Here is a 13,400-nt window from a genome sequence, read left to right as displayed (position 1 = left end):
CAAAGTTGGCCTTGACCAATTGAAGTACAACCGCTACTTGAAGGTCGACTTGGTTGATGAAGAATGCACGGACACTATCACAGTGGTGGTGAATGATCCATACATAGAGCTCTATGTCGACAAACTCCACCTCGGTCACTTTGTTCACATCGATAGCCCAATTGTTAGGCGCAAAAATAGAGCAGATAGGGGATCAGCATTGTATTCCTTGTACATTGACGCTACAACTGCTGTAAGTGCAGCAGAACCTTTCCCAGAACCTTTCTGACACTCTTCTTTGTTCTTCATTCATAGTGGCAACCACCACATCTTCATGCATATAACAGGGTAACCTTACCTTTACCAGCATCGACTCTTCGGATTCTGTCTCCCAGCTCGTATCTCTATCCTCCTCGCTCGTTTCCCAAAAACTCGAGCTTGTAGCCTCATCATCTTTACCATAGGTCGATTCGGCATCAGCATCAGCATCCTCTAGATGCTCCACAAAAACTGGACCATCGTCGTGCCCACTTTTTGAAGGAGTACGAGCGGAAGTGCGACGCGAGAGAGAGTGCGAGAAGAAGAGCACGACGATATGGTGAACTCGCTCTACTATAATGTGTAGAGCATAGTGAGTTCTTATTAGGTTTTTACAAAATAATATGTGTACATACCTGGCGGCCCGCCCACTTACCTGGGCGACCACATTGGGCTTTATACCCCAACAACCTCCCACTTAAAGTCCAATGTGGTACTTTAAGTATGAGAGAAGCTACTATACAAGCTAATATACAAGAGATGTAGAGAAGTGATGTACTATCCTACACCTAACTGCTTGCGAAAATGCGCAAAGCTCTCTGAGGGAAGTCCTTTTGTAAGTAGATCAGCAGGATTTTCTGTGGTGTGAACTTTGACAAGCTGAAGTTGCTTATCCTCGATCATTTCCCTGATGAAATGATACTTCACATCCACATGCTTTGTCTTTGAGTGATAAACTGGATTGCGAGCCAATTGTATAGCACTTTGACTATCACAATATAACACAGGCATCTCTTCTTTGATTCCCAAATCTGTTACTAGTCGATTAAGCCAATTTGATTCTTTGCATGCCTCTGATGCTGCAACATATTCAGCCTCTGTAGTAGACTGAGTAACACAATCTTGTAATCTAGAACGCCATGATACTGCTCCACCAGCCAATGTAAAGACATACCCTGACGTAGACCTTCGGTTGTCTAAGTCACCTGCATAATCTGAGTCTGTAAAACCCTTTACACTTAGCTCCTGACTCCCATAGCATATACGCATACTCTTTGTAGCTTTCAGGTATCTCAATATTCCTTTCAATTCCTCCCAATGTTTCTTGCCTGGGTTTGACATGTATCGACTTACTACTCCCACTGCAAATGCAATGTCTAGGCGAGTAGCAATCATTGCATACATCAAACTGCCCATTGCAGACGCATATGGAATCTTATCCATTTCAGCCTGTTCTTCCTCAGACACAGGACAATCTTGTTTGCTAAGTTTCACATATGGTGGCAATGGAACACTCAATGCCTTTCCCTTCTCCATATTGAAACGTTGCAAAACCTTGTCAATATACTCTGTTTGAGATAACCAAATCAACTTCTTTGATCTGTCTCTCTCAATGCGCATACCAAGTATATGACTTGCCTCACCCATGTCTTTCATGTCAAATGATTTTGCCATCTTTGACTTCAAAGCTGAAATTTCTTCCAAGTGCTTGCCAGCAATCAACATGTCATCCACATACAAAATAAGGATCAGCCAACTGCCATCCTTAGCCTTCTTTGTATATAGACAGTGATCGAACTCACTACATTTGTAGCCTTGAGAAAGCATAAACTTGTGGAATTTATGGTACCATGCCCTCGGTGATTGTTTTAAGCCATAAAGACTCTTTAACAACTGGCATACCCAATCTTCCTTGCCTTTCTCAACGAACCCTTCTGGCTGCTGCATGTAAATTTCCACATCTAAATCACCATGCAAGAACGTTGTCTTGACATCCATTTGGTGCAACACCAAATCTAATATGGCAACCAATGCAAGAAAGCATCTCAATGTAGTCATCTTGACCACCGGAGAGAAGGCTTCATCAAAGTCAATGCCTTCTTCTTGCTTAAAGCCCTTGGCAACAAGCCTTGCTTTGTACTTTGGCTGACTATCATGAGCGGTGATCTTATACCTGTAAACCCATTTACAAGGTAGAGCCTCTTTGCTCCGTGGTAATTTAACTAGCTTCCATGTCTGGTTTTTATGCAGAGCTGTCATCTCTGACTGCATGGCCAATTGCCAATTCCCGGAGTCCTTCATTTGCACTGCTTCCTTGTAACATGAAGGCTCATTGCAATCAGTCAACATGACATAATTCATAGATGAAACAAACCTATCAGGAGGTCGCGTGACACGTCCAGATCTATGCACAATAGGTGGCTCAGGCTTAGCCACAACTTGTGGTTCCACTCTATCCTGTCCTTGCTCCTCTTGAGCCCTGACATTTTGTCTTGCACGTGCAGGTCCATCTTCTTGGAAGACAACTCTTCTAATCTCCTCAACCCTCTCTGGTTTAGAATGATATTTGGATTCATTAAAGTGAACATCATTGCTGCGGACAACCTTTCTGGATTCGGGATCCCAAAGTCTGTACCCCATCTCACCAGAATTACCATAGCCTAGAAAGATGCACTTTCTACTCTTTGGCTCAAGTTTGTTCCTAAATTCCTTTGGAACGTGAGTATATGCCTCACAGCCAAAGACTCTGAGATGCTTGTATGAGGGCATTTTGCCTGACCATACCATCTCTGGCATTGAATCCTTCTGCAAAACCTTGCTAGGAGATCTATTTACAAGATGAACAGTTGTTGATACAGCTTCAGCCCAAAACCCATTTGGCAGCTGTGCATTAGACAACATACTTCTGACCTTCTCTTGTATGGTCCTATTCATCCTCTCAGCAACACCATTTTGAGGAGGATTGTAAGGAGCAGTAAGTTCACGTTTTATACCTTTTGACTCACAAAAGTCCTGAAAGGCCTTTGAAACATACTCTCCACCATTGTCAGTGCGTAAGCATTTAAGCTTCTTGCCACTCTGATTCTCCACAAGTGTCACAAATGTTTTGAAAACACTAAACGCTTCATCCTTGTGCTTGAGAAAGTAAACCCATACTTTCCTCAAGTAATCATCTATAAATGTCATAAAGTAAGAAGCTCCCCCTAGAGATAGGTTAGGCATAGGTCCACACAAATCACTATGAACAAGTGCCAACTGTGTATCTCTTCTACTGCTTCTATGCTTATGTGGCTGCTGTGTTTGCTTACCATACAGACAATGTTCACAGAATTCAAAATCATTAAATGAAAAGCCAGGCAAATAACCAGAACGAGACAAGATTTCCATTCCCTTCTTGGAAATATGTCCTAATCGGCTATGCCACAAAGAAACGTTCGGCTGCTCGGTTACATTGATTACATTTTTAGAGACATTTGATACATAAATCATGTAGAGTCCTCAAGACTTTACTCCATGTGCTACTGTCATAGAACCCTTGGATATCTTCCACATGTTCTGTCCAAAAGTGGTGACGTAGCCAGCATCATCAAGTAAACCTATGCTGATCAAGCTCTATGTAATTGCGGGAACATGTCTCACATTCTTCAGCGTGAAAGAAGAGCCATTCTGAAACTTCAAGTGAACATCTCCAACACCTAAGATCTCACATGTCTGCCCATTGCCTAGCCGAACATGATCTTTAGTGGGCACATAAGAGGTAAACCACTCCTTGTTTGGAGACACATGAAGTGATGCCCCTGAGTCTATAATCCCGTCACTCAGTGCATTTCCATCAGATGCTGTAAGAACAGCTGAGTCCATTGTATTCTTCAAGAAGTAGATGTCTCCTGACACTAGACTGTCATCCACTGCAACTGTGTTTGTCACATTTATTTCTTGAATCTTCACTGAGGACTTGTTCTTCTCACCATGGTCTTCAGCTTTCTCTTTGCCTTTTTCTGCTTTCCATTCTCTGCAGTCTCTTTTCATGTGACCCTTCTTGCCACAATGGTAGCATTCTATGTCACTCTTGCCTTTAGCACTGCGGGACTTGCTACGAGACTGATTCCTCTTTCCACCTTTGTACTTTTCTTTGGTCCTTCCCCTGACAACTAAGGCTGTTCCTTTGCCTTTGTCCATTGTCTTTCTATTGGTTTCTTCAGTAAGCAGACTTCCTTCTACACCTGCTATGTTCAAACCATCTGGAGGTGCAGAATTACTCAAAGCTGTGCGAAAAGTGTCCCAACTTTCCGGCAATGTGATCAACAGGAACATAGCTCTAACAGGTTCATCAAACTTGACACCTTGAGCTGACAACTGACTGTAGATTGTGTTGAATTCATTCAGATGATTGGACATAGGTGTCCCTTCTTTCATCTTCAAGTCAACAACCTTCTTAAGCCAGTATACCTGTGAAGCTGCACTCTGCTTCTCATAAAGATCACTCAGCTTTAACCATGCTTGATAAGCCGACATCTCGTCTGCTACATTGAAGTAAACGCTTTCTGCCAAAGTCAGCATAATGGTAGAAAGTGCCAATTCATCCATTTAGCTCCATTCATCTTCGTCCATATCTTCTGGTTTTATCCCCTTGAGCTTTATAGGTTTTATCTGCTTCTTTTGTACCAACACGTTGATGGAGCAAAAGATGTCGTGTGCACACTCACACACCCAGACAACTCAACACAACACAAGGAATTTACTTGAATTCCTCACCTCACTCACTACCACTCAAAAATCTCCCTAAAAACTCTACCCACAAGCTCAATTCAAACTCCAAACGCCTCGACCTACAAACCCTTGCCTGCCCGCAGACACTACAAGGTGAGTCGAGGTGATCAACACTTGAAATCACGCTTGATGGTGACCAAAATATAAAAGAAAAACCATAAAAAAACCAAAAACTCCAGCCACAAAAGGCCACTCTCAAACCATTGCAAAAGTTTCACCAAACTCCACTCTGTTGGACTCTTTGGAGTAGCGCCAACCCTAATGGCACCGATACAGGGTCACATAGTCTTGCAGAAAGCCGCACCTTCTTCCCTCAATTCCTTGCACACACACATCCATGGAAACCTCAGAACTTCCATAGACTCTCCCAAGTGCAAAATTGAAGAGAGAAAGCTCTCATTCACTCCTCCACACACTCGAAAACAGGACGGGAACGCAACGGGACTGCACTAGACCACCTATAGGAACCCTGCTTCCTCCCACACACAGAGGGGTGAAAGTGTTGATATTGCTCTTCAAAACTACTCCCTCAGTTGGAACCATCACGGCACCGTGAGTGATGTGGCAATTTGAATCCATTTCACACCTTTTTTGACCTTTTTTGGCCCAGTTTTGGCCAGTTTTGACCCCTGGCGGGCATTTTTCGCAGGAAAAACCCCAAACGGACTCCAAAATTCACCAAATTTTGCACTCTTGATCCTCGATACCCGAAGCACATTTCCACATCCCCACATTCCATTTTTGACCACTTCTAGAGCGATGCACGTATCACCGCAGATCAGGCGTCGCAAATAGACAGTTACCGCATGTGTCAAACTTCTCGAGCGGGATGAGAGTACCCACACTTGTCACTTGCATTATTTACATTCTAGAAAGCTCAAACACATTATCTAGAACCAAAATAATCCACCTAAAACCATATCCAAGGCCCCGATACCCTATACGGGCATGTACATGTGTTTGACTGCTAGCGCACGAACCTGACTATTCACAATGTGCACACGTTGCATCTTTTTGAGAACTTGAAACCACTTTGCAAAGCTCCCAAATGCATGTATTTACATATTTTTGTACATATGATCATGCATATAAACGCTACTTTGTACACGCCAAAAGCGGTCTATCATCATTGCCCACCCTCTAAGTAGAGCATTTGGGGTCTCTATAGACATGATAGTTCCTTTATATATATATATATATATATATATAGAGAGAGAGAGAGAGAGAGAGAGAGAGAGAGATTGGCAGTATATTGGGGGGCACAAGAAGGAAGAGGAGGAATTGAAGCATCATGGAGCCCCTGTGCCTGCAGGAGAGCATGGAGTTGGGCACGGAACTGGCTATGGGGAGAACAAAGTAGCTCACTCTATAGGGATCCAGGGCATTGTTGTTGCTCATCGTGAAGGCTCTCTGGAGAAGGTGAAGGACAAGATAAAAGGGCAGAAGCAGCTGCATAAAGGGGCCGGTCATCATGGCGTAGATGAAGGCAAAAACAACTCCAGTAGTGAGAGGGACAGCGAGGACGGCCGGAGGAAGAACAGTCCATGGACTCTGCTAAGTTTTAGGTAAACAAAGCTGGCCGTTTGCACTTCGTCCAACATAACCACGTCGCCTTGTTGATGGAACTTGATGTACGTCAGCTCACTAGAACTTTTAATTAGGCTTGATTACATCCAAACTTATCTAGTTTTGATGTAACATAGGCTCTGGAGTTTTGATGTAACATAGGCAGAGCCTGAGAGCCTAGTGGTTACTTTTTTTTTGTATGCTACCAATGCTTGATAAAGTATTAAACATTTGCAATTTTAAGTGAGAAAGAGAGAGATTCTAGCATAGAATGCTTCTCCAAAAAGATTTTGCATCCCTCAAAGATGAGTACCTTCCTTTGTCTTCACCTCACACTTCCTCGATCTTCTCTTGTGCTTAATGTGCCAAGCATATCACACACAAGATATCGGCATTTAACTTCATCGTAGACACCTTCGATACAAGTTGATTCATGTCTCCTACTTAAATGAACTCCACAACAGAGTGGCATAAGCTCCACATTGCGAGGGTACTTCCATTCTTAGCTCTCTCATCAAGCTTTGGTAAAGCATCATGGACAACCTTCACCTGATGTGAAACAATAGAAGAAAAGTTAAGGGAAAATTATCAAAATACCCCTTTAATTTGTGGAACACTCAAATTTCAAAAAAATTCAAAATGCCCTGGTATCTAATTTGATTACATTGTTCAAGATTTTCTAATCATTGTTCCTTTTTGACAAATGAGATTTTTTTTTGAGTTCTAGGGACGTAATTTACCATAAATTACCTCCAAAAAAGGCCAATTTTCACCTAAAAAGAATGAAGCAATTCATCTCCAAAGCCCATATGGTCAACTCAAATTCTACATATGCATTGGATATTATAGACAATCATTGTTCATATGAGAAGCTACCAATTTTTTTTATATTTGGAAAAAATTGATCTCTCAATTAGGAGTATTTTGGAAAATTTGGAAGGCATTTTGGTAATTAATAACAAAATGTTGAGGGTATTTTAAAATTTTAGTGGTATTTTTGATAATTTTCATATATATATATATATATATATATATATATATCTTGAGGACGCACCACATCTCACTTTCCCTCGTTTATTTTCTATTTTGTCAAACATTAGTCTATATGGAGATATCAAGAGAGTATAATGCTCTTTTATTATGAAAGTTTTGGTGCAGATTTTACCAATGGCAGGCCTTGTGATTTTATCACTTGTTGCTTTTGAAGCCCATTCCACCAAAGTTAAGTTTTTTTTTTTTTTTTTTGGCTTATAGCCAACGAGGCTTTTAGACATGGCTGGCTCTCCACAACGTCGGTGCTTGTGCTCAAGTTGGCAAAATTCCTCTCTCATCAAGTCACACCCTTTCCAGCATTGACCCTCCAAGACTCTGCCGCATTTCAATCGCTTCACACTTCCGTACATCAAGTCGCAAAAGTAGACAAAAATTCCAATTTATGTCATCGCGAGCTCGTCTGCCCACTTGAATTGGGCGTATCCTGATGCGATCGACTCCGATCCGTGAGCCACAGATTTCAGCTAACTCCCCACATCGCATGCCATTTCCAAAATCTTGGCAAGCTCAAAAATATCCTTGTCAGCATACCTATCAACGCGGTCCGGTGAGCATGTATCCGACCCCCTACAAATATTCCACAGGCCATAACTTGTTCGTCTGAGCTCCGAATGGCAAACCGAAAAGACCGACATGCTCCACAGCTTGAGTTGTACACGCTATCCAATGATCCCAGTTCTCGTTGCCTGTCCGTATCTGACCTGTTCGTCGAGATCTGCAAAGCCTTCTAACTTCGCACTGGCATATCTTTCACACCGAAGCCCCGTTTGACGAGCCGTCTGGAACGGTTGCTAGAGAATCTCGAATACCACATTTGGGAGCACATTCCCAGTATCTCGTACACTTTGACATGCTGTCCCAATTGGCCCACTTTGGAGGCCCCCGTGGCCTACAAAACCACTTTAAGCATACATGTTCGATTCCACTCTCTTGTTGAGGTCTCCCACACTAGCTTTAGCCCTCTACCATGCGCCTATCAGCATACATAGCGCTGCACTGCACACTTCTCAGCACGGACCAACTTTGGCTGCACCAGCGTATTGTTGGAGAAGCATTGTTCAAATTGTAAATCCACAAAAGTCTATAGACTCAGGCAAGCACCTTATTGCGGATCTTGCAATAAAAACACCACAATAATCACGACACCAAAGTTGGAAGCACCTATTTCAACAAAAGACAAAAAGCTTCTCGATGTGCAAGTCATTGGTGTAGCAGTTGATCTAGTCCTTGCATTGGATAGGACCTTCAATGAAATCTACATTGAGTCTGCTTTTGAGGCAAGAGACACCTTGGCAACAACCTCACGCTTTGGCCGCTTCAAGATCAATGGAAGTGGGCATGTGGTGGCGTACCAAACCGAAGCTTAGTGTTTCAAATGTACGTCCTTCATTATTATCTACCCTTAATTTTGCATGCTTGTTCTAACTATATGCTTGAATGAAAGCAATGCTTCCATCCTCTACTTTTTTGTAACGTGCTTTTGCACAAAAACATTCTCTCTCTCTCTCTCTCTCTCTCTCTCTCTCTCTCTCTCTCTCTCTCTCTCTCTCTCTCTCTCTCTCTCTCTCTCTTACAAACAGACATACAAATACACACACATAGACAAATACCCATATCGATATTTACATACACATGTCTGCAAACATAGACACACACGGCTAGAAAAAACACACGTGCACACGATTCTCGCTAGACATGTAGAATCCTACTAATTTGAGTATTCCAAAAGAGATAGACATTGACATGATATTTATTCAAACAAATTCTTTTAATCAAGAATTGTTTTTAGCACCCCATAGTGTATTGCAAACAAACTTAAGCTTCGAATCCTTTAGGCTTATGATGCAACAATGCTTGTTCGAGAACTTCTTAATGGATTTTATCATGCATTTTTCAGCTTCATTGTTCTTTGCACCACAATTGGAGCCACTAAGTGAAAGAGTTGCGCAATTGAATGCTTTATACGAAACTTGCAAAACATCGATGACTCTCACAATGGAAGTCATAAATATTTTCTCCCACAAATTCGAAAAAGCACTTGTTGTGATTCTTCACAATGCTACAAGCGCCCACAGCAAACAAGAAGTAATTGGAAAACCAATTGAACAATTTAAAAAAGGGCTTATAATTACGGATGCATCTACTATGGGCTTAATCTATTATCCTTTCATAACTTCGCAATCACGTCATAAGCTTGTCCACTGGACAATTAGAGAGTGTGATGAATTAACGCGCTTATGGAGGGAGAACGTGGATAAATCGGCTACTCAAATCGCAAATCTTTTTCTTGAAAAGCAACCACTTTGTGTCCATACACACTCTAGAATTACAACAAAACTAAAACAACTACGACATATAGAGCTGACACAAACTACCTCATCGAAGCAACATGCTTCCATTCATCCACAACAAAAAGAAAAATTTTGAACAAATTCCTCAAGAGGCTGAATGACACACCTACATATCCATGCAAAAAATATGGACGTTTGTTTTTCCGCTCACAAGTCACACAATTCACTCCTCCAACATGCTCACATGCTGCAGGTGCAAAATGAAAAAGATCCTGCTCTCTATTCTATTGTCGCGCATGCAAACGAAAACCAAAAAAATCTAGGGTCTCGTTCGAGAGCTTGCATACATTGGGCTTCAATGACCCGTTGCTGCCAATCATGCAACTAAACAATATTGAGGCACGCCTAGTCTCCATTCGCATACCATTTGCAAAGATTCGAGAGCTAACTTATGATGGCCAATATGGTTTGCGAGGGAGTGTCATCAATGTTCTTGCGAATATCGAAAAAACACAGCAAGTGCTTCCTCGTTTTATCCAGGATGAGGCTTCAGTCTTGATAGGCCTCAAACGCAAGCTGGAGTACACACATTGCTACTTATCTGGCCTTGTTAGACTGTTATTAACAGTAAAGGGCACACACGCTCTTCTTCACACCTCTCTATATAAAAAGGAAAACATAACCATAAATGATAAATGGCTTGCACACTTTCAAGAAATCTCGCACTCATCACTTCCCCTACATGCACACAAGCACATATGACGTAGAGGATGAGGAAAGTATTGACACTGATGTGCTCTTGCACAGCATTACTACTGTTGAGCAGACCGCCGATTATAACGATAAAATTTTGCATGTTGCCCCATCGAAGGGGAACACACCACTTGGTTTGTTTGCTGATGAGTTCTGTGAGGAGCTTAGTTTCCCTACGATCTTCTTTGGAGAGCCTAGAAAATACCACCAACACATATCTAAAAATTACCAAGCAGTAGCCAAATGGGAGCTGATACACAAAGATAGACGTTTCGCGCTCAACATCAAAAACTTGTTTTTCAAATCAGTGAAGATCATGACACAAAAAATACTATCCTCCATTTGGATACGCCTCCGCAAAGCGAAACTCGAGGGAGCAACCCTGTGTGCCGGACAGGTTTGTCATGACACAAACATAGAGAAGGTAGTCTCGTCTCAACTCGGCTACAGAGACTTTGAAGCGCTTCGTACCTCGCCGGATTATAAAGAAAAGTTTAAAAAAAAGGTTTTTGCCATGATTCGACAACTAGGGCCCCCAACTTTCTTTGTGAAATTTTTCTCTGTTGAGAAACGTTGGAACAAGCTTGTCGATGCCTTACAACAACTAGTCCCGCTGAAACAAGATAGCGATGAGAGCGATAGCTGCTTCCGTAGACACTTGGTACGAGCAAATCCAGTAACAACATCTCGCTTCTACCTTAACCGCTTCATAGCCATGAAAAGAATACTGCTTAACGACAGCACATTATGTGGAAAAATCCTTGATTATTTCTTTGTTACAGAGTTCCAAATCCGTGGCAGCCAGCATGACCATGGTCTTTTATGGGTTGAAGAAGCTCCTATATTAGACCATGACACAGATGATACTATTGTGACATTTGTGGACAAGTACATAAGTACAGACAGATCTAAGCTACCATCAGAGCTTCGTGAAATACAAACACATCGCCATAGGAAAACTTGTCTCAAGAAAGGCAACTCTTGTCACTTCGCTTTTCCAAGGTTCCCCATGCCATTCACAATCATTCTCAGACCCACCATCAATGACTACGAAAATAGAAAGAGAAGCAAGAAAACTTTTAAATGCATTAAGAATAGCCTTGATACACTTCCGACTGGAACTACCATTTCCTTTGAAGAATGGATACGAAGCCTCCATTTGACATTAAAAGAATATATTTTGGCAATAGCAAACTCGCTATCCACAACAACAATCTTCTTGAAACGAGATATAACAGACATTTACACAAACAATTTCAACCCCACGATTTCCACACTGTGGGACACAAACACCGATATTCAATTCGTCTTGAACGCACATGACGCAACAAGTTATTGCACATCATACATGACCAAAATCGACAACACATTGATAGGAGCAATAAAATCTCAATTTGATATTTGTGTTGCCAATAATGCAACAACAATTGAGCGGCTACATAAGCTCGGCAACACTATTCTCAACACACAACAGATTAGTGCACAACAAGCATCTTACATAGCATTATCATTGCCACTCCATTCTACAACTCGTGACTTCGTCTACATAAGTACCAACCCTCCTGATCAACGTGCATTGGTCCTGAAAAGAAAAGAATCTCTACAAAAACTAGACTCATATGACACAAACATATTCTTCCAAAACATTATTGACAAATATGTTGAAAGACCACAAAGTCTCCATCATCTATGTTTGGTTGAATATGCATCAAACATTAAACAAGAGGGCACAACATACAAACAATTGCGCAAAGCTAAGATCATAAGGTTCGTCAAATATAACATTCTTAAAAACCCAGAAGATCACTATAGAGAACAATGCTTGCTATATCTCCCTTGGATCAACAATGAACACCAACATTTGACGGAATCTTCTGCATGGAGTGATGTATACAACCAGTATCTAGAAGTCATAAAAGCAAATGAAATCAAGTTCAATAAAGACTCAAGCCCAATAGACAAATTAGACATGCATTGCATTTTCACCCCAACCACAACTAGTATGACCAGCAACGGCTCACATGCTTCATATCACGTAGAAATTATTAATGACTTCCAAATTAATACGCACTCTAGAAACCCTTTCCACTTACAGCATTTCAAGTACACCTCCATGACAAATGACAACCTCCACGCAGGGATCGAAAAACTAAATGAGCAGCAACGACACATATTTGACGATATCATGTTGAAAAAAAGAATTCAACCCAGCAAACAAATACACCTCTTCCTCACGGGAGGTGCAGGAACGGGGAAAACATTCACATTGCTATTGTTAGTAGAAGGACTACAAAGATTTTACAGCCATAGAAACGCCCCAAATCCAGAATCTCCAATAGCATTGCTCATGGCGTACACAAGAAAGGCAGCTTTCAATATTGGTGGCACAACTATCCACTCGGCGCTTCACTTGCCTCTTATTACTCTGCACATACAAGGTTGAGCGCCGAAAAGTTGGATGCCCTTTCTCTCCTTTACAAAGACTTGAGAATTGCAGTTTTTGACGAGGTGTCTTTGATAGGCTCGAGCGTGTTTTCCATGGCCGACTCACGCTTGCGAGCAATCAAGCGCGTCCACGACAAACCATTCGGTGGATTTTGCGTCATTCTTTGTGGTGATCTTTGTCAAGCAAGCCCTATTAAGGATAGCTGGACCTTCATGCAAAAACATGCACTTTTAGAAGCAGTTTCTCCGTCGTATTGGCACACTCATCCGCAATGCTACGAGCTTACAATAACAATACGACAGAACGACCAATGTTCATAGACATTCTCAACAGACTTCGCATCGCGCAACATACTTCTGAGGATTTGGAATATCTTAACAGCAATTACTACAGACCGATTCCAATCAGCCAACATCAAGTTTCTCATCTATTTTACTCCAACAAAGAAAAGGACGCTCATAATCTTGTTGTTTTCAATCAAGCGGAGGGAACACCCCAAACTT

General features: G+C 41.7%; 1 protein-coding gene across 1 annotated transcript; it reads left to right on the top strand.

Moving 5' to 3' along the window:
- The first annotated feature begins 10,440 nt into the window (after positions 1 to 10,440).
- On the top strand, positions 10,441 to 12,894 carry LOC147452850 (uncharacterized). The gene has a single exon (XM_086519306.1). It carries the CDS (start codon positions 10,441 to 10,443, stop codon positions 12,892 to 12,894), a length of 2,454 nt encoding a protein of 817 aa, XP_086375432.1.
- Positions 12,895 to 13,400: the final 506 nt, after the last annotated feature.

This window comes from Adiantum capillus-veneris, chromosome 8 (assembly GCF_014529385.1).
Source record: "Adiantum capillus-veneris isolate H3 chromosome 8, ASM1452938v2, whole genome shotgun sequence".
NCBI classification, from domain to species: Eukaryota; Viridiplantae; Streptophyta; class Polypodiopsida; order Polypodiales; family Pteridaceae; genus Adiantum; species Adiantum capillus-veneris.
The sequence above is the reverse complement of the archived record's forward strand: the minus strand, read 5'-3'. Positions and strand labels throughout refer to the sequence as shown.